General features: G+C 43.6%; 1 protein-coding gene across 5 annotated transcripts in view; it reads left to right on the top strand.

Moving 5' to 3' along the window:
• LOC144782081 (cadherin-related family member 4-like) overlaps positions 1 to 22,178 on the top strand; it is a 359,291-nt gene that overhangs the window by 129,052 nt on the left and 208,061 nt on the right. For all 5 annotated transcript variants that reach the window (XR_013601103.1, XM_078661234.1, XM_078661232.1 and 2 more), the window contains exons 2-3: positions 14,280 to 14,306; positions 16,531 to 16,679. Coding sequence is in view for 4 of the 5 variants with exons in the window: in XM_078661231.1 (XP_078517357.1) it covers positions 14,280 to 14,306; positions 16,531 to 16,679 (176 nt within the window). In the remaining variant the exon portion in view is untranslated. The remainder of the gene's footprint in view (positions 1 to 14,279; positions 14,307 to 16,530; positions 16,680 to 22,178) is intronic.

Genomic DNA, 22,178 nt, shown 5'->3' with positions numbered 1-22,178 from the left:
CACAACAATCGGGGGTTGCACGACTAAAGGTTGCGGAGGTGCTATAGCACTCAGCCCATAAGGGGGTGGCAAACTTAATAAATGTGACATATGGGGATCTTTTTCAAGTTCCTTCGCTGCATCTTGTTGGAGAGGTGATAAAACTGGATAACATTTATCAATTGCCATTTTACGTTGCCTGTGCAATTGCTCACTTGCCTGTTCCTCTTCATTATCTTTAAACTGCGTAGCAACTTGCATTATCGAGATACCTCTTTCTCTCTTATTTCTTTTTGCTAATTTAATTTCCTTCTGTTTGGCTTCCTTACGCCATAGGCGAAAAGAGTCAAACATCGCCGGCCGAGCTTTCTTCTTAAAAAGTTTAACCTCCAGATTATCTAAAATCTCCGTGTCAAAGCTACCATATTGGGGCCATTTTAGAACACCATCTTTTCTGGTGTATCGGAGCCATACTTCATTATATGTGATGGGGCCTACGCCATGTTTCACATATAGTTCATAGGTTGGAGTTCCAATCGGAGGAACCGGACACGAGTCCTCCAATCGGGAATCCTTATTACAACCAAGACAAAACAAATTTCCAAGTCTGCTAAGACCAGGCATCTTCGCTCTCTAGTCTAGCTTCAAACTTCAAAGGATTATCGAATACGATAGTCTCGTGAATACACGAGTCCCTCGGCTTTGGTACTTGCAAGTTCCAAATCAAAGATCCCAAGGGGATACCCAAACTAAGAACCAAACTAAGGACTGGGAGACGCTCCACTTATACTTAACTGAGGTATCGATGATGTCACCAGAAGACTCGTCTATCGTTTCGCTCTACAAACATCAAGGGTCCAAAACAGGGCGATAGTCAGGGCAGCAGTCCTTCGTAGCCGTTGGGAAGCGGGGAACCTCGCAGCAAAGACTTTCGGACCACGTCGACATGCAGGGGTCGATGAAGTGGCGGCTCCCTCCAGAATTTTCACACGAAGCTCCTCACAAACCTCTGGCTTGGACCGGTACAGCTGAAATCGCCCCACGTGGGCGCCAACTGAAGTACTGGGTTTTTCAGAACCCAGTGGTGCCAGGGACCACACCCTAAGACTTCGAGTCCTTCCTGTTTCAGACTACAGAAACACAGAGTCTTCTTGGTGAAGTCAAAGATCGAGTTTATTGGCTGCAGCCAGTAACAGGTATCCTAGAAGTACAACACGGTGTATATTCTCAGGAGACTGCTCAAACTTACAAAGCTAGTCATCCCTTTTATACAAAATATTATGCTTTAGGCAAACATTGCTTATTTTACAGTCGACCATTCACATATTTTCACTACAAAGAAAAAGCAGAATCATGATGACAAGCTTATTTTCAGTTTGTCCAGCCCACAATCAATTACCCGGCAAGGCCCAACATTTTTCATCAGATATCGACGGACCCCTAATAAAATACGGCACCTCCTCCTCGTAAAGCAGGTCATAAAGTAAGGAACAGAGACAGGTGTGTGTAAGATTAGGCGTGGTTTGTGTGCGATGAAAGGTTTATGGCATGCTGTGCCTTGATACTAATCTCGATCGGCCACTGGGAGAGGAACTGACCGAACAGGTTTGGCTTCAGGCAGTGGAGTCAGCTTGCCCAGGTCACATAGAAGTCAGCAAAGGTGTACGTGTCCTTCAGACTCGTTTTTGGCCTTAGTCATCGGCCTATGTGAGGGCAACCACAAAATGGCTGCCGTATCTAAAATGGAACCCGAGGGTTCAGGTCGGAATCTCTGAATTCAGGGTGATTTCGTCACTCGAATATGACGAAAATGTTTGTGTATGGTATACTAGTCATTCTCGGTCTGCTGATACCAAAATCGTCATGATACGACGACTTTTATAAAAGGGGCCAGAATTTTCAGTACCACAAAACCTCCAATGCAAGTGGATCGAAAAGCCTCCTTTTCTCTTAGAGTGATTGGTCCTTCAGAAGTCATTCTTGTGGAGAGCAAAGTATATGATGATCCTGCTGATCAGAGTTTGGTCAGATCTGCTGATGGAACTCGAGTGAGGACCAGAGGAGAGCAGTTGCGGCTCCGTCTGCAAGCCTGGGCCAGGCCCCATTATGTGCAGTGGCCAAGATTGCCTGAGGGATGCCACAGGAATGATCGATCTTTCAGGGTGATAAAATATTCCATGAACCCTCTAATGCATTGTTTGCCATCCTGATCCACTGACCGTGCACCATCTCAGCAAACGTCTGCTGCTGCAACTTACTCGATGAGTAAGGCTGTTTTGTTTTTCGGTTAATGTGAGGTTATGCGTTAAGGTAGAAATAAGGTAGATATAGTTAGTGTAGGGGAGACGCAAGGTAAAGATAAAAAAGCGAAGTACCCATAAACAAAGATATAGAGCTACAAAAAAGAAGAAGAGTTAGATAGAGAAGGAGAGGAAGAGAGGTAGAAAAGGTTATAGAGAGAGCTGGACAGAGGTAGAAATAGGGAGTAAGGTGTACAGAAATGTAAACACCTTGGGTGAGGCAGAGCGAGGTAAGGTAGAGAGATAGGGGAGTTTGCTAGTTAGAAGCAGAGTAAGTTTTACATCCACACCAACAGCTAACCTAAGGCATTGATTATTAAGGAGACAGTGCACTTATCGTACTGTCAGGCATTGCTTCTTGGGTTTCTTCACTCGACGTCAGGCTGGGCGTTCATGCAGCCAGGACTCTGCCAGCATTTGCACGCTCATGGTTGCCAGGAGTAGTGCTCCACCATCTGCATGGAGGGGGAGCCAGGAAGGGCAGGAGATGGGCTGCAGAGTTATGCATCTGACAAAAATGTCAAACTTGGGTTTCTTCTTCTTGTGCTTACTGGACACCATGTATGGTTAGAAAGGGGTACGTCTAAGCCTTATGAAATGCCATGTCCAGAGAATACTGCTTGAGAAAGAAGTAGAGTAGAAAGAGAGGCAACAAGAAAGGAGTAAACCAGTGTCAAAGATGTGGTAGAGGGAACTAAGGAAGAGATGGAAAGGTGATATAGCAAATGAATGGTGAGATAAATTGAGAGGTCAGGTAGTGAGCGAGAGAGAGGAGGGGTAGATAGAGAAAAGATAGTGAGAGAGATGTCAGGTGAGGTAAACATGGTGCGTTAGAGAGCTGTGAGCAAGAGAATTAGAGAGAGAGGTCTAGAGTGTCGCTTCTCACAGTCATAACAGTTTACGGGCTTTGGCAGGGGGAAATATGTCAGTGCCGTTCGCGAATCGAGGACTCCTGTAGAATGGAGATGACGGTGGGGCTGCTGCTCTGCAGAAGCTTGTGTCAGGCTCTTGATGTATGGCTGGGCCAGTTCCTTTACAAGCAACATGTTTTTGCTTCCTTGACACAGGTGGGGCCCTTGGCTGATGTCGAGCCAAGCATAGACTGTGAAGAACATGTGGATTGAGAGCAGGGAAATGTTGCTGGATCAATTCTGGGGAAGAATTAAAGAACATAAACATACTAGCCCACTCCAAAATAGTTGCTACCATTGCCTGCACCTTCGAGACATTCCCAAAACATTATACACTTGTAGGTTTGCCACTTTGCTGAAATTGTACTGGGATGCTCAGTATTTTTATATCCATGCCAGTAAACAAATTGGGAAAAGCAGTGAAATTAGGTCAATTTTCACTTTTAAAATATAAATCCAAAGCAGCCAACATGTGATGAAATCACTTACAAAGTATTTGAGAGTTTGAAAAATAATTTACAAATGATTATTAAAGCAAACAGAGGGACAATGGCTGTGTTAAACAAGATTTCACATTCTTTTAACCTATCAGCTTGGCCCTCTAGAATAACAAACATAAATACATGTTTTTAATTCTGAGGACAGTGACCAGCTAATGCACTTTCCATTTCCTGTTTTTCTTCTTCCATTTCCTATCTCCTCCCATATTATTATTATTATTATTACTATTGTTATTATTATTATATGCAATTTATAAAGCAAATGGCTACCTAAGAAAGGTTTCCCAGTGCTAAGCTCATCACGATAACGTGTCAAACCTATTTGCTAACCGAAGATTTAGAACAGCCAAGTTTTTAGCAGTTTGCGGTAAACTGATAGCAAATGACACGCTCCCAAAGTCAGGGGCAGGGAGTTCCAGAATTTAGGACCCAGATAGGAGAAGGTTCGACCTCCTTGGTGGGATTTCCTTACTCTGGGAAAGATTGCTTGAGCGCAGAGAGTGCTTGGGTGAAGATGAAGACACCAGGGATCTCAAATACATGGGCTCTTGGGCATGCTTCATAAAGCTTCGGATTGCACATGGCGTTCAATTAGCAGCCAATGTAGGTCATAAAGCAGACAGGCTGTGGAGGTAAATTTAAGGGAAGGAGTAGAAGACATGTCGCGGTGTTTTGCACTATTTGGAGCTGCTTAAGCAAAGATTTTGAAACACCCAAGAAGAGGATATTACCATAGTCCAGCCTGGAAATAGCCAAGGCCTAGTCTTCGGTTCTCTGGGCTGACACAGGAAGACAGAAACACATTTTTCCTGAGCCATTTAAGAATACCAAAGCAAGTGGCAGCAACCTTGGTGATCTGATGGCTCATGGATAATCTGTCATCACGCCAGACCCCTAAGTTCTTGACCACAGATACTAGAGTAGGAATATTGCCCATGGTCACAAGACATAGGTGAGTTCCCCAGAGGTGGGGGAGCTCCCCACCAGCAGAACCTCTGTCTTATCCCCATTTTTCTTTAGACAATTAGCATTCATCCAAGATGAAACTTGAAAAAGGCAGATGTTTAACGCTTCTGCATTGTGATTCTCATTGGATATCCTGTCTCCCATTGTATAAGGTGCTCAGACTTACTACACAATGAGGTCAGATTTATTTTTCAACAAGACCATTGACCACGCCCTATGTATTTTGGTCCCTATGTCTGTCCAACCAATCCTTGTAGAACTGGTCCAGATTGCTGTTTCTGGTCTTGTTCAGCAGCGGATCCCGTGCTGTACAGTCTTTGGTACACTTCTGCCATGGTCTCTAACTCACCAGTTTCACATCCAAAACCTCTTTATTTGCATACCCTGGTGGTGTTTGATGGCATTCGACCTTTTCCTCCATCCTTTGACCCTTCTTATGTGACACCTGCCACTTTCACATTTATTTTACCCTTTGCCTGGGTAACCGAAACACAAGAAATGGGTGCAGCCATTGACATGCAGAGATGGATAGAGGGATAGAGATGTGAGATAAAGCGATGATATTAAAGATCGGAGAAGTAGAAGAGAGGAGAAAAATGGAAATGAAATTGAATCAGTAAGGTGCAGAGACAAGGGAGAGGTAGAGAAAGTGTTGCAGTGCAGACAGGAAGTAGAGATGTAAGTGCAGAGAGTGGTGGAGAGAGAGAGGTAGGGTCATGAAAGAGAGGTAGAGAGAGTGGCGATAAAGAAATGTATTGAGAGACAGGAGAGGTAGCCAGAGTTGAGGACAAAGACTTAAGCAGTAGAATGGGAAACTATATAGAAATGCAAAGGTCCCTAGAGTAGAGAGTGAGAGAGAGATAAGGGTAAAATGTGTGAATTAGACATGGTGAGATGAAGTAAGGGGAAAGACGTGATAAATAGACAGGTGGCGCAAAGAGAAAGAGGTAGGAGGTGGTCGAGAGCGGTCTCATAGAGGTAGTCAGAGAGAAGGGTACTTAGAGTAGGAGGTAGGGGTATCAGTGTAATTGTTGAGGTAGAAAGGGGAGTGAGGTAGAGCGAGGGAAAATATTGACAAACAACTATAGGTTAGAGGGATGTATACAGAAGCAGATAGATGACAAAAATGGGTAAGGTCAGGTAGGGAGAGAGTTATGACAGAGCAAATGATAGGTGAGGTAGAGAGAGAGGTTTATAGAAGTGGGAGGGATGAGAGAGGGAAAGATAGAGACAGTGTCAGAGTTAGAACGAGGGTGAGAGGTTGAGATAGAGAAGGAGGTAGGTGAGAGAGAGAGATGAGCACGAGACAATGAGGAGGGGGACATTACATGTAAAGACAAGGCAGAGGCGAGGTATAGAGAGAGGTCAGGTAGAAAGATGTCAGGTAGTCAAGGATAGAGGTGAAACAAAGAGAGGTGAACTAGATGGATGTGTGATTTGTGATATGTTAGGTAAAGAAAAAGTGAGGTAGAGTGTGAGAAGAATAAACAGGCACGCCTTTTATTACATATGTGTGACCAAAGTAGGTTTTTGTTTTGTTGAGTGCAATATTGTGTATGCTCTATTCAAACTATTATACTCTGGAAGGTAAAATAGACTGTTTGGAAAGGATTTCTACCATAACCAGTATATCACCTAAAAATGGAATTCCAAATACATGTTACTTTTGTGAGGGCATGTCCAAACACATGGACATTAAATCGTTTTTAGCAGTGTTCATTCCATGAAGACCATACTATTGAAGGCAATAAGGCCCATATCCCTTCCATATCCTTTACATCTATAGGAAGAAAATGATTAGTCTGTAATGGCTTCTAAGACATGAGATGAATAGAAGGATGAAAGCTTACTAATAGAATGGCAGCAAATCCAATCCAACACACTCACATTTCTTGGTCTAGGCCCCACCTCCAGTTTTTCCTGCCTGCAGCTGATCAATTTGAAGATGCAGCAATATCAAACGTTACATCATGTACATGTGATTCAAGGTGTAATGGCACCTAGATGAGCTAGTAATGGACTAGCAGAACTATAATAGGCTGTTCCCTCACACTTGGCACCAGACACCACTCCTGTACCCCACTCAGTGGATTGCTTTGATTTGTCAGGACTGAGTGGGCACTTCATTCTTTGGTGAGTCTTTGGAAGTCCAAGGACATTTTATGGGTTCTGAAGCAAGTGCGCTTAAATCAAATCAGGGCAAAGCCAAACCCTCATCGAAACCTTTGTACACAACTTAGAAAACCCATTTGAATACCCTATTTAAAGAGTATCTTGCTAAACCCTTGAATTTGGTTTCATGGCTGTGATTTGAGTTACTTTCTGCTGCCTAGTATCATGGTCTGCTTGTGGCACTGCTGAAATGCTTTGTTCCATCTCTTAAAAGGATTGACTCCCATCCTCCATATAGACTATAGAGAAATGGAAACTACAACTAAATAAAGATCTAGACATCATTGAGAACAGAAAGGAGTGGACAGCTTGGCACACAACCTATCTAGACACACTCAACCAGCCCCCAGGAGGAACAAGAGGAAGCTATTGTCTGGTGGGCACTAAAACCCTCGCCTCCACCACCAAACTGGAGGAAATCATCAGGCAATAGCTGCCAACAACAGGAATCAAATCCTAACACAACGTCACAAGTAAAACAAATGGAGAAACATACTGGAAGGAAAGCGTCAAAAAACCACATCCTCACAGTAACACTTATCTGACCTGCTGGTAATTGGCAATGAGCTGCCACCGCTGAAGAAGAAAACCTATTTCAAGACACCAGCGTGATAATGCCTGATACTTTCACACTTGGTGCACTCGCCCTTAGTGGTCATCAAGGCATGGTAAAGACAAAGGCCAGAGTTTACCGTATGTGGTTACCAAACTGAACCAAATAGTAGAGGAAAAGCCAGGCCAGACCATGGAAACACTGCAAGGGTCCCATCTGCTCAAAACGGGGAAATTAACCACATTGGGAAGGAGATTGGGGGGAGGGAGTCTGCCTCTGGACAGCCAGGGGATAAATCCAAGTCATAATGCTGCTGCACAGAGGCAGAGTTTGTCACTACCCACGTTGCGTGAGTGGCGCTATCTCAACTGGAGAAAATTATAGCGAAAACAATGTCTGCTATTTGTGATTAATACAGAAAACGAAACACCATGGCAAGACTAGTAATTTCAATAGTGTCTTGAAAGGTGGGACAACAAACACTGACCCTTAACTTAACACAAAGCTTACCACAACTCGAAAGTGAATTGAGCTTTTCACGTGCATCTTTGCGAAACTCCTTAGAATTGCCACAGAGCAGCGACAGGACACATAACTGGCACTTTACCAGTTCCAATGTGAATACCCAGCAACTCAGCACAAGACCACCAGGGTAGCCCATCACCACCTTTGATGTGGTGAGTTGTCAATGGTTCCATCCCTTCAGCTCCTTAGAACTCACCAGTGCCAATGTCTGGAGCTGTCGAATGTTACAGTCAGCTAGCTAGTTAATAAACATTTTAAAGGACAACTGTGTCCTAGTGAACATCTGGACACTCGGAGAAAATTTAAAAGATAAATGAATGAATATCTTCTTTCTTGTTTGACTTATAACACAAAGGTAGTGCTACCTTTGATCTATAAGTGAAACAAGAAAGAAGACGCTCTAAATATGTTGGTTATTGTGTTTTGCAGCATATTATTGTTTCCATTCTAGTAAAGTTGTTCATTAAAATTCATCTGAATCATTATATTGTATTTAAATCAAGCATGACCGATTTTGGCAAACCTCTTTCTGTTGTCCTGCGTATGAGAGTGAATGGGGTATGACTGATTTGTATGTATACGTTATTTTAGTATGAGTGATGGGTGGGTGGCCTCATTTTATAGATTATGTACCTAATTTTTTTAATTGAAAATAACTCTAGGAGTTATACCCTATTATATATTTAAGGGAGAGTAGAGTTCTGCTTTCTGCCTCTGTGATTTACATGCAGATATATTTTCAAAGTACGTAGATGTGGAGCTAGGAATAGTAAATCTATACTTCCCTATCTGCACTCAGAGTTCTATATTTTGTTCCTAGATCTTCTTGTACCACCATATTCTGGGGGTTGATACTCAGTAGTACAACCCACATTAGGGAGATGTCCTTTCACCTCCTTCGAGTATTCTCTAGTTTATACTTCAGCAGAGAGGTCAAATTAATGCATTTCCTGAGTGCTTTGGTGAGCTGAAGGACTTGATTTAGGTCAGTAAACTCTAATTCATACTCTGACTGTCACTACTCGAATATCTTAATACCAGAGCCATCTTAATTATCACCCGGGGTTGAAATATCAGTGTTATCCCAAGCCATGAAACGACTGAGGGTATCCACATCCAGAATTAGAATGCTACACCCTAAATGGGATCTTTTTGTCAGCAACCCATCCCATTTTACATATCGCATTGCCTTCCCCTATATTCGAATTACCATGACAGTTGCTGAAGGCAAACTTCCCAGAGTATTTCGACCCTATAGTACTCGGATGCAACCTCTGTAACGCTGGTGTGAGTGTCAAAGTTAAAAGAATGTCCCCTTATTGGGGCAAGCAACCATGCATTAATAATTATTAGATGGGCGGCTCAGTAACAACGTCAGCTATCAGGGAGACCTATTCCGCCATTGATACGCTTCTTTGCGGAGTAGCCAGAGAGGTACGTGGTATTCCACAATCCCAAAGTAGCATACGGCATACGTGGCAGGGACTCGATATTATTAAAACAAAATACTGGTTAATATCTTAGGGAGGTTTCTGGATCACATATTGTAATCTTTGGAAGAGAAATAATGTAATATGTGAGGAAGCTCAACTAACCTATGAAAGAGGGAGCCCAAGCCAGTGTTCAACATCGGCAAGAAGTTTACCAAAGTTCTCCAACATTAAGGTCGCCTTATCACACATGGCAAACATTCCCAAGGATTTGAACCCTTCGGGCCTGGCCTTTAAAGGGTAATTAACAAACAGATGTGGTAGCAAGGGCATAACAGGGTATTGGACTGATTTGTCCCATTTAATTGATGTTATTTTATTTAATATATATTAATTTGGAGCAACTTGTACTCATTTTACTGTGGTAACTTCCTGTGATATCATAAAAGCCCAATATTGCTTTATTTAATATGATTGGATGTGCACATTAATGCCCTCTCTAGATCTTTTAAAACCTAAAGGCTCTGTGAATGACATTTAGAGAAAGCTAGCAAACGTTGTTTGCTGTTTTTAACACAAGTGGACTTCTTTGCAACACCTATGGTGTATCTGACAACCCATCTACAGTCTTCCGGTTGAGGCAACAATACCAGAAAGCGAGGTGACAAGACAGATGCCAGAACAAAACCCCTTATACATGACCAACAGTCGGAGGTAGAAAGAGAACTGAGCTTCACTAGTAGAATTGTCAGTGCCTATGACACTACTGATCACAACAGCCTACTCCATCACCTCAAAGACTACTTGTGTGTTACCGTGCTTGTCTTATCATGGATTAAACATTCTTTAAAACTCATACAGAGCAAGGAAGGCTAGACCAATTTAATTCAGTAACCGAAGGACTACCAAGGATCACTGAATAGGAATGGATGGCTGAGGGGGAGCAACCTTTGCCGCAATGGCTTAAAAATTGAATTCTCACTCTTTGGTAAACTTAACTCAAGAAAGTTACCTTTTCAGCAGCTCTATGGGCTGAGTAATCCCCATGTTCCATCCCTCAAATTAAGAATTCGAAGAGTTATCTTTGCCCCTACAATTTATTTTCATCTCTCAAATTATTGTAGTGATGAGCAAAGAAATATTCCAACTTCATATGTTTAGCAATATCCCAGCTGTGTCAAGTTTTCACTTCAAAGTTGAGTCAACTACTGAAGAAATGTCTTGAATCAGACATAACTGATAGTTAATGGCAGCTGAATAATAGTTCTTTGCAACAAGCCTGTTAGTCCTTTGAGGTAAATCCATGCAGTCTATCATGATTGGGACCACTCACTTTCCCCTGAGTGTGAAAGATAAGTGTAGAGGAAGAATTTGGATACCTCTGGTTGTGCATATCCGTGTTTGTGAGTGTAGCTTCAAGTTTGTGGGTTGCCATTGAGGCGGCTACTAGATGTATCCCCATTGACCTCCTCTAGGTGAATTCACTACTCCTCCATCTCCCCCTTTCGGCCCTGGCCATTGTAGCCTATGTTGTTATATGTGGGGTTCAGATTAACAAACTCTTCAATGGAGCTGAAAGAGACGCTTGGAGCTCACTCTCACTGAATTGAGCAAAGGAAAATTGCAACACCCATACAAAAGTAGTGTCTAAGGGCCTTGCCAGCTCTATCATCTGAAAAAAAGGACTGGGTCATCTGCCGATCCCATGCATGCTCTGGTCAAACTTGGCAAGACCGATAAAGCCCTTGCAACAGACTCAAACTGGTGGAAGGATTGTCTGCAAGTGATGCACGTTTTCTGGTAGCATGACAGGATGTCTTCTATCACATACACTCTAAGAATTTTGGAGTCTTTGTTATGATAAGATTGGCTCACAAGATGTACTTACATCGATAAACTTAGCAAACAACTGTACATGGATTTTGTTATAACTACAAAAGGCTGGCGGGCCCTAAAACGGACAAGTGAGATCTTTTCTACTTCATGTGTTTATATTTATGTATATTTTTGCTACTCATAACACAGTCAATTATCCTCACTAGGTTGAGTGATCACATAGGAATAGTTATTACTGAAAAAAGGGTGCAGCCTCTCACCCACACTAAGTGGCAGCTTCATCATCTGGGTTGCTGGAAACCGGAAGCCTGTGAGCAGTTTCAGCTGTGTAAAACATGACAAACAAAGCACCCATAACATATGGTATGGAGTAGGCGTTGTGCTATATCCCTCTGTATCCACAGGAGTGAGATGTGATTGGGGTAGGATACCAGGATTCAAAGAAGTAACATATAAGGTGTTCTAGTCTCTTTTTCTCTAGGTTAGGTGGCCTATGATGACCTATATATAGGCAGAGTCTACAGATTGTAAAGAAAGCCCCAGGTGCTTGTGTCATCACTACAGGTTTCAAATATTTGGACATAAGCTGGACTATAATGAAGTCATACTAAAAATACAACATTTTCTCCTTTTCCTTTTGTTTTTGGGTTTCGCCTGCAAGAGCGAGCATGAGCTGTTAACAAAAAAATCTGAAAACGGGCTTAGAGCCCTCTCCTTACTTTCCATTGTTTGACTTCCATGTCACTGTTGTTTCCTTGCTTCTGATTGGTCAGTGCCTCATACGGCTTCAGTGTTGTCTCTGCTGTGGAGCATGGACCTAGTACAGATTCCTGTCTGTGGCTAGTGTCTTTCCACTACCTGTTAACATTGAATCTCTAACATACCAACTGCTTGCATATTTTGTCCTCCAAGTTTATTGCTTAAAGTAGCATTTGGTCTTTTTGCCTCATACCAGAGTGTCTGATGTCAATATTATGCAGAGTGGAATTCTAATTTGTAAACCAGTGAATTAAGACCTGCTTAACAATTCATAGACTATGGACCTGATTACAAGTTGCACAGTGCAGGAGCGCCAATATTACTGGGTCCAGAATTACTGATTTCAGCCAGTAATTGCACAGTACGAGTGATTCCACCTGGAATGGGGAATAACACTTAAACTCAGTTTTACAGGATGAAAAAGAGCATATGGGCTTCCATCGGGGGCTACTGAACAGGGTAATTAACGTGGAGGGTTCAGGGATCTCACCCGCAGCCCTGGAGGCTGGTGGCAGGTAGGGCAGAGCATTCAGTGCTCCCACATGCTGTTAGAGGGTGTCGAGCAGGGGCCAGGATACACCTGTGCCCGCAGCCCTTACCCAGATCCACACTGCATTCTACGGGCTGGCATATCCATCTGGTAAACTCTAGCCTGCTGTGCCCGCACCCAGGCTCAGGAGCACTGAGACACTTGCGAACAGGTCTAGGAGACGGTATCTCACCTGGAGATACCACTCTGTCACGACATATGTGCTACATTTAACATTCACTTGAGTTCCGTAAGTATGTTTGAGTTGCACTCATCCGAACATGCCAGACAGGTTTCTTCTCTCGTTTCTCTCTCCAGCTTGTCTGGTGTCCCTGTCTTGTGTAAAAGGAGGCTCTAGGAGAGACATTTATGTTTGGGTTACTACTTGCTTACACTTTACTAATGAGTGGGAGTGATCGGCCTACCATCTTCCACCTCTATTAAAGCAGCACTGTTTATTATCCTTGCATTGTCATGTTTCTACCTAACCATGGATTTTGCCCTGATGAAGCGACATTGAAACCGAATAGTCGTGAAACGTGTTATCTTCAGATGTACAAGAGAATAACCATAAGAAAATATTATACAACCTTTCTGATGAAACTCTTTCTTTGGAGTTCTTTACCAATTATAGCCCAAAAATCTGTCCTCTTTATTTAAATTGGGCATAGCAAGCAAGGGGCTATACAATCCAGATGCTAAGCAGCCTGTCCCAATTTAGGTTTCCTTCCATTTTTTTGTCTTGTTATAAAAATGTTTCTACCCTCTTCATCTCATCTGTAGGACAGGTTAGTGTTGACTACCGCTCCTATCTCTCGCCTCACTTAAAGGTAGTACTAGCCCCAGTAAGACGGCGCCTAGCCACTCAGCATCCTTTCTTATTTTGCTTAAAGGACATGGACACCTTAAGATGCTTTTCTTCTTCTGTCTCTCTCACTCTCCCATATGGTCTATTCACTTTTCCACTATCTGCCTCAGGACTCACGCTCCACAAAACATATGGTAATGCTCCTGTGCAGGTGCAGTCCCTTGTTACTTTGACTTTGGCAGTGTTTGGATAACAATGCTAATATTGAAAAATATTCATAGCAGGTACGATTGCTTTCACAAGTTTAGTAAACACAAATATTCTAAAAAATGTTTTATTGTCTAGTAAATCACTGAATACCAGCTTTTGCCTACTTTTTTCCTTTAGAGTGGGGCCACTTGAATTATTTGACAATGGAGGATCAAATTATGTGGCATCGGTGACTAAATTATGTGGCAAGAAAGTCAAATTATGCAGCACAATGTTGCACATGCAGTGGAACTATAATATCTCTAGTTCGTCATTTTAACACACACTAATATCTAGGCAAAATGTCACACCATAAGTACAAGTTTAACATCCTGAACACAACAATCAGCAACTGAAAGATAAGATAGCCAACTAAACTTTGCGAAGGGTCTGGCGCGCAGTACATAATTTTACACTTTGTTTTAGTAACCTTTGATCCGTTTGCACTAGAAACAGATTTTATTTTGTTGAAATCTGCAAAATATGGGTAGATTATGTAACACATTCAGTAAATCCAAACCATGCAGGAAATATTGCGACAACAAAGTCATATACTGCCATTTGACCGGCCTACTAATAATGGTGAAAAACAGTACATTTTGAACAACTGAGATACTTTTGAATCAGAGCACCCACTCTGGTTGGCATGTTGCATAATGACCTCATCAACGTACTCCTGATAAGTTGGGACATCTTTAATGTCAGCTCTGTTTGAAACATGTCTTATTACATTTTATGTTATCAACCCCTTTTGTTTTGCAGTTCCAGTCGTCCATGCCCAGGGTGCAGGTGAGAGATTCATCCTTTGTTGCTGAATTCTTAAAATGAGGAGACGGCAAAATATGTTTTAGGTGGCTGGGAAGAGGAGTATGATGGGGTCTAATATACATTCAGGAAATTAGGAGAGGTTGATTGGCAGCCGTTGTTAGTGTGAAGCAGACAAAATACACAACCTGAGGCCTAAAGGTGCACCATTTATAGTATGCTACCTATCCCAAGCTTTACATCATGCTTAGCTAAGAATTTTCTTCAGTCACAGGCTTGGTTTTGATGACTGGGCTTAGGGAAATGGAAGAAACTCCTACCGTCGAACAACTCATCACATTTTGAATTTGCTGTAGATTCACGAGCAGGATATCAGGAGTATATTTTGGACCTCCATCCGGTGCAAATTAAAATGATCAAAATTTCTAACTTTCAGTGAATAGTGGGTTGAGTTTAGAAATATTGCACCTATTGAAAGAAGCATTAACTTGACACGAGGTAGGAGTAAAAAATATAATTAGATCTGGTGTCAAAATGCTCAGATAGTTAGGGCGATGCATACATGGCTCAAACCCAAACAAGGAAAGCTGGGAATGGGCCTATTTTAGGCAGTAAGAAGGTCAAGCGAATGCCACTATACCTCAAGGGAAACATCCTTTACCCCGCATGCGTTACCCCGCAGTGCCATTACCCCACAGTTTTTACACCGCAAAATCTTTTACAATGCAGGGCTTTACACCGCATACTGTTACCACGCATTCCCCATTACAATGCCACGTGGAGTTAGAATAGTAAATTGCGCCGTAATGGGGAACGAGTTGAAATAGTTTGCGGTGTAAAGCCCTGCGTTGTAAAAGATTTTGCGGTGTATAAACTGTGGGGTAATGGCACTGCGGAGTAACGCATGTGGGGTGAAGTGTCCTATTCCTATCTTAGACATAGTTCCTAGCATTCTTTCCAAATGTTGTTAAACATCTGGGGCAGTATTACATAAAGTGACCTGGGCAGCCACGTGGCGTGCCCCCACTTTCTGCACCCCTGGGACACTTTGATATTACAAGGATGGCTGCAGATGCTTGCACAACAACCACCGTAATACAGATCGCTTTGGCGCACATATAGTGCGGCGTGATTAAAAGAGGGTGTGTCCTCATTAGCTTGGAGGTGTGGCCCAATTCAAATGAGGGAATCACTTTGCATCTCTGCCCGTGCCGTATTATAGATGCAGGTGCACCTGGGCGCAGACCACGGAAGTGTGCGCTATGCATCCTATGTGCAGGGGCGGCTCTAGGGTCATGGCAGCCCTGGGCAGGGAGCGTAGTTGGGGGGCCCCGGATGAGGGGCTCCGGGCGGGGCGGGCGGAGCGCGGAGGCCAGTGAAGAGGGGGGCTCTAGGCTCATGGCAGCCATGAGCAGGGAGCATAGGTAGTGGGCCCCGGATGAGGGGGTCCGGGCGGGGCGGAGCGCGGAGGCCAGTGAAGAGGGGGGGGGGAGTCAGGGTGTTTGGAAGTGGAACAGAGCCAGAGGCTGCCAAATCCCTGCCAGGGGTCACCACGCAAATATGTATCCATACTCAGAGGATTATTATAATAAGGATATATATTGGCATAGTGGACCCTGGGGTTTGGTGGCCCTGTGCAGGTGCACAACTTGCACATGCCTAAGGCCGCCCCTGCTATGCGTCACACTGCTGTGTTCAGTTCCTTGCGCACCTTCTACAGGGTGCGCCAAGTGCAGGATGTGTCAGTTCGGCCCATATCACAGTGAATGAGGTGTCCCCAGGACATCCGCAAACTCGCCAAAAGAAGCATTTTAGAGAAAGCGGTACTGGCAGTTTTAAGTAGTCGATTGATCTTCCGAATCACATGTGGCACCCATTCTGCTTTTGAAAGGGGGCAGAGATGTTATTAGCAGTCAGCAAGTCACAGATCAAAATAGAGAATGGTCATAAAGAACAATTCATTATGCCCAGTTTACCCAGACCGATAGGTCATGATGCCTTGTTTATCTTATACAAAGATGTTAAATCACTTGATCAGATAGTATAAAGGAAAAATATTTAGTGTTAAGCAAAACAATTAAAAATGTTCTTATCAATATTAAAAATGGTAGCATTAAACAAATAAAAATACATTTACAAACAGATGGCCTTAGAAATAGCATTCAGGATATTTAAGAATACAGTGATACATTCATGATGTTTATGGCATCTTTTTAGAGGTATATACTATTCTGTTTTCTCCTTTCAGAAATACTAAACTTGTTGGCCATGACTACAATAAAGGAAAACAGCCCACGTGGGTCGAGCATTTGGGTTACACCCATCAACCCTCCATCAGGATCCTTATTTCAACCGGTGATTGAGGCTCGGTCACCCCCAAACATCTCTAATATCGGGGTAAATCAAGTTGACTTATAACAATAATGTATACCAGAATTTATTTTAGGACTGCTGTTAGCCAAGACCTTTTGATTTTACTAAAATTGGTATAATATACTTACTTATAGAGGCCTCTAAACAGCACTCTTTATTGGTTTGTTGTTGTGTCACACAATTTTCTTCCGCCACGCCCACTACAGCAAACGGTATGGATTAAAGGGTCAGCCCACTTCAGCCATTAGCTGACGTCAATGTGAGTGACAACATTCTACTCATTTACAAGGAGCCTATCCACACGCAAAGTATTTGCTTTCGTTACTAGGGATTCCTATGCCAATTCTGCTTTCTTTCTGAGACAAACATATTTTCTTTTAGCCAGTTTTTTTTAAATATTGGTGGGAGACCAGCAACTCCCCCAGCAATAAAGTTTTACAAAAAACAAAAATGATAAAACAAGCGCTGACAAATCTCAAAGCCTGCAAATGCCAGACCTATTGCTTTCGCCAATACTTGTATTTATGTGATATCTCATTAAGGGACACCTGTAGTCTTAAACCATTGTGTCTTTTTCTGTAAAGGAGAGGGAAACATTGATCCATTCATGAGCTCTATTACAAGTAAAAACAACAAAAGAGTTTGGGAAAACCATTTTTTATTAGTAAAAAGAGTTAAGCAAACCAATATTGTAACACTGACAGAATGACACATTAGAGATTGCACTCAACTGCTAGAAATGGATACAAATTCTTCTAGCTAAAATATCTATACTAGAATATATATTAGTAAACTCTAACATCAGGTAGAATATATTTGAGGACCTAATAGCCTTTATTCCTGAGTGAAGAAAAAACAGACATTGTCCATAGGTTTCTGTGCTGCTATTATGCATACATTTTGGCTTTATGTACCACAATTGCATTTATGAAATGCAAATCAATGTCAAGTCAGTCACTATCGAGATCCGTCGACTGTACATTATTTTTTATTTTCATTGTAGGTGACACCACCTATGCTCTCACGACCTGAGGATTTTTAAAGTTTTGACATGTTTGCTCCCACGTACCCACTTCTTCAGTGCTGTATTTAGGGCGCAACGCCCCTAAAAAGACACAGAGTAACTCGGTGGGTTCATTTCAGAGCCCTGCAACATGTCCAGGTAAAAAAAAAGCATTGGAATAATGCCAATAACTCAAATTCCAACAAATGCAAGACATGTTACATTAGCAATGCAATAGGTCTCGCATTTGTTAAAGTTAGACCTGTTGGTGTTGAAAATGACAATGTTTTTTACTTTTTATACCATTGGCAAGAGTGCTATGGAAATATAATATCTCCACTACAAATAAAAAAAGTAAACTTTCTGCCCATCTTTTTAATTGCCTCCTGTCCCTGTCCTTTGCAAAATAGAGTGTTTTCATTGGTCAATAGGCTTAGAAGTTCCTCCTTAGTATTGCCTTGTAACTTCTCGTAACATCCCATGAGAACACCCCCTGTTACATGTGTTACTGCTCTCTAAGTTTCAATTATGAATTGCAGACCCAAAGCATTTTCTTACAGGGATTCAAGCGGGACACAGGCTTAATCCCCAGTAAGTCTGGCAGTGGTTACTTTACTCACTAGCACATCTCACATTTATATGAGACCTTCTATTAATTTCCCTTCATCAGCACCTCACAGAGTAGAACCTAATCCTGAATTAATATAATAATTATTTTATCATATTTCAAAGCTACACATTTTTTATATGCACAAAAAGAGAAGCGCTGAAGCATTGATCCTGAAAACAAACAGTGCGTTTAATTCTTAAGAAGGCACACTCTCTCCCTCCTAAAGTGTTTTGGCTTGTCCATTAAGCCTTGATCACAGGTTAGCAGATGAAGTGTACAGTGATACTGTGCTATTAAGTCCAACCACACGTGATACCACTGCGTCCTACAAAGCCCAGCATGCCTAAGTCATCGTTTTAAAGGGTGTAACTAAGTTAGAGTCCGGGACAAAAGAAAGTTGGGTCAGTTTAAAAAAAAACTCAGTGGTCCACTGGCTGGTAGTCAATCAATTATGCAAACTCTTGTTATTAAGCCCTTTTGCAGTATATGGTTATTATGCACCATTCAGATGAAATTCCAGTAAAGAATGAAGCATCATGCCCAAAGCCTGATCCACTTACAGCCTTCACTCACTCCATTGACTGAGATCAAACCAGTTTCATACAAGATTGAAACAACTCAAACAATAATATAAAATATAAAATATCATGCAATGTAATAAATCATTTTTAAATCCACACTTTGTACTATAGCCTAACAAAGAGAAAGCCATTGATAATGTTAACTCAATCTGCTTCATGGAGGTTCTAAAATGTATGGATTTTCACGAGACTCTTTCTAAGTATAGAAGCTATTAATAAAGGTTTTCAGATCAAAGTAAAGACCAAAGGACACTTGTCAAATTATTTTGAAATTTGCCAAGCTACTAAAGATGGGTTTTCCTTTCCTCTGACACTATCACTCTGAAGCCTAGCAAAAAGGCAATACTCCATGATTCCAGGTATCAAAGTAGGAAATCAAGAATATAGGTCCGTTCTTTGCAGATGACACAATGTTTCTAATACCTTCTACCGAAACATATATCCTGGCACTCAAAGGTCTGTCAGCAAAGTTTTGTGGCTTTTCTGGTTACTACATAAGCTGGGAATAATCAGCAATGATGCCTATATATCCTGTTGGTAAAAAAGGTGATAATGAAACGTGATCTGTCAGCTGGGAATCTAAGGATGTGAAGTATTCAGATATTATATTTACCAGGTGCCCAAACCATTCTCTTGCTAAAAATTTTGTAAATGTGAAACCTAACATTAATATATGTGTCAGGAAGTAAGAAATGTAGGGCCTGATTTAGAGTTAGACGGACGGGGTAGTCCATTACAAACATGATGGACTGCCCTTCCGCCAAACCCTCAATCCACCCCCTCTCTTCTAAGTCAGGAGGACCATCAATTTTCCACAGCAATGCCTCAGCTGGCTCAAACATCTGAAAACTTTATCTGATGACTCAACATTTAGGAGCTATTGAAGTAAGGACATCACACCACACACTATATTTACTAAGGATTGTGTGATGCCCTTTCTTTTCTGTTCGTTACCATGAGGTAAAACCAGATGGCCATGAACAGAAAAATAACCCCCGCGTCCTGGCAGAAAACTCCCTGGGTGTCGAAGTTTTTTTTTTTTTTTTTTTTTAAATTGTTTTTATTGAAGCTGTGCATACAACATACCATCGTAATTCACATTCCTTATCTTACATGTCCCAAATGGTTAGTACACTTCTATTAATCAATCTCAACCATCCCTATCCAAACCATCCCGCCTCCCCCTCTACCCCCACCCCCCCCCCCATTGTCAGTGTGCCTCATTGTTTCTGTAAGAACCCTATAATTCAGCTAATGGTCAGCGGGCGAAGCTCCTCTTCATTTCACGGTCTCGGCGGCTCCAGGGAAGATGTCCATTGCAACATTAGTCTTTTACTGCAGGCCAGGTACCGGAGACCCATTCAATTCGTACTTGTCGCGCGTTCGGGCTCCCCCACTAGCCTTCCCTTCTCGCTGCGTCAGCTCCCACCTCTCCCTGTCCCACATCCTCCTCCCGGATCTTCATCCCTCCATTCGTTTCCCTGTCCTCTCCCTCCAAAAGTGACTGCAAGTCTGTTACTAGCGCGTTCCACGCCCTGGCAGTTTCTAGCGCTTTATCGTTGGCCATACGCCTAGCTAGCTGCAGCCGGAGAGATCCCTCACACGTTGCCCATTGCGCAAAACACCTCCGCCACCTCTGGAAGTTAGGGCCCCCTCTCGCTTTCCAGTGTAGAGTAAGTTCCCTCTTGGCCATAATGAACCCCAAATCATAGAACTTACTAGTGATTTTAGTGGCAGGAGTGTGGGGAAACCAAAGTAACAAGCAAGCACCTGCATCTACATCCACCTGGCGGCCCGTAACTGTGTTCAGGCAAGCGACAACCTCAGACCAATATGCGCCAAGCCCTGGACATGTCCAGAACATATGTGCAAAGTCCGCGTCCTCTGCGGCGCAACGCGGGCATAACGACTGCGCACCTCCAAAGATCCGTCGAATTTTGGCAGGTGTCCAGTACGCCCTATGAAGTGTGTAATATTGAACCATCTGGAACCGAACATTACGGGCGCCCTTCCAGGCCCTGCGCACAAGCTGAGACCAGGTCGTCTCCGGTATGGGTCGACCCAGGTCGACCTCCCAACGCTCCCGCAGCCCGTCTAGGGGGGGAGGATCGGACAGCGCCAGCCTCCGGTACAGGCATGTAATGGCCTTATATGTGCCTGCCGCCATCATGACATACTGGCAGCCGAGCGACGTGGGGGGTTCTACTAGTCCCATCCTCCAACGCTTCCGGATCCCCGCAACCAAAGCCGCGTGTAACAAAAAATCACCCCGCGGTAGATCGAAGGCTTCCTGCAGATCGCCGAACGACATCAAGGTGCCGTCCCGGTATAGATCTCCCAGCATGTGAACACCGAGGTCCTCCCAGTCGGCAAGCGCTGACCAGTCCCCGCCATGCGGGAGGGCCGTACACATGCCCAAAGGAATCTCCGGTGCATACGGGACGCGACAACCCGCCCGCCTGTGGCTACGCAGCCAGCACCGTCGAAGAGTGCGTTCCTCAAGAGTCAGCTGCTCCAGTCGAAGCTCCTGTTGGAGCACAATAAAGGATAAGATATGGCGCTGTACAATCCGCCCCTGCGGTCCGTCTGGCCCTCTAAACTCCCGCGCCACCACCTGCGTGAGCCATTGAAGCTGGGCAGCCAAGTAATACCATTCGAAGTCTGGCACTGCCAGGCCACCCTCTTCCCGGGACCGAAGCAAAGTGTTCAGGGCAATGCGCCGCCTACCAGTGCCCCAGATAAAACCTATCACCTCAGACCTCAAAGTCAGGAAAAAGGAGGGCGGAACCCACACCGGCAACGTGCGGAAAAAGTACAGAAGACGCGGTAGGACCACCATTTTCAGCAACGCAATTCGCCCCGCCACCGACAGCGGGAGGACGCGCCAAAATCGCATGCTGCCCCTGATGCCCCTCAGGGCCCAACCCACATTCCCCTCGTAAAGGAGCGAAGGGGTGTGGTAAATGTACACTCCAAGATACTGCAGGCAGTCCGGTTCCCATCGCAAGCCATCCAGCACAACCGGAGGGGCGCAACGGGAATTCAAGGGGAAGAGGCAGGTCTTAGACCAATTAACCCGGAGGCCCGATAAGGCCCCGAATTCCTGGAGCAAGGCCCGCGCTCCCGTCAGCGACGCATCGACATCGGCCAGGTATATCAAAAGGTCGTCAGCATACAAGGAGATATGATGCAAATCGCCGCCCGACGGCACCCCCTCAAAGTACCTTCCTTGTCGAGCCCGCGCCGCCAATGGCTCAATCGCCAAGGCGAACAGGAGCGGGGATAGGGAGCAACCCTGTCTGGTGCCCCGTCCCACCGAGCAGGCCGCG

This window comes from Lissotriton helveticus, chromosome 9 (genome assembly GCF_964261635.1).
Source record: "Lissotriton helveticus chromosome 9, aLisHel1.1, whole genome shotgun sequence".
Taxonomy (NCBI): Eukaryota; Metazoa; Chordata; class Amphibia; order Caudata; family Salamandridae; genus Lissotriton; species Lissotriton helveticus.
The sequence above is the reverse complement of the archived record's forward strand: the minus strand, read 5'-3'. Positions and strand labels throughout refer to the sequence as shown.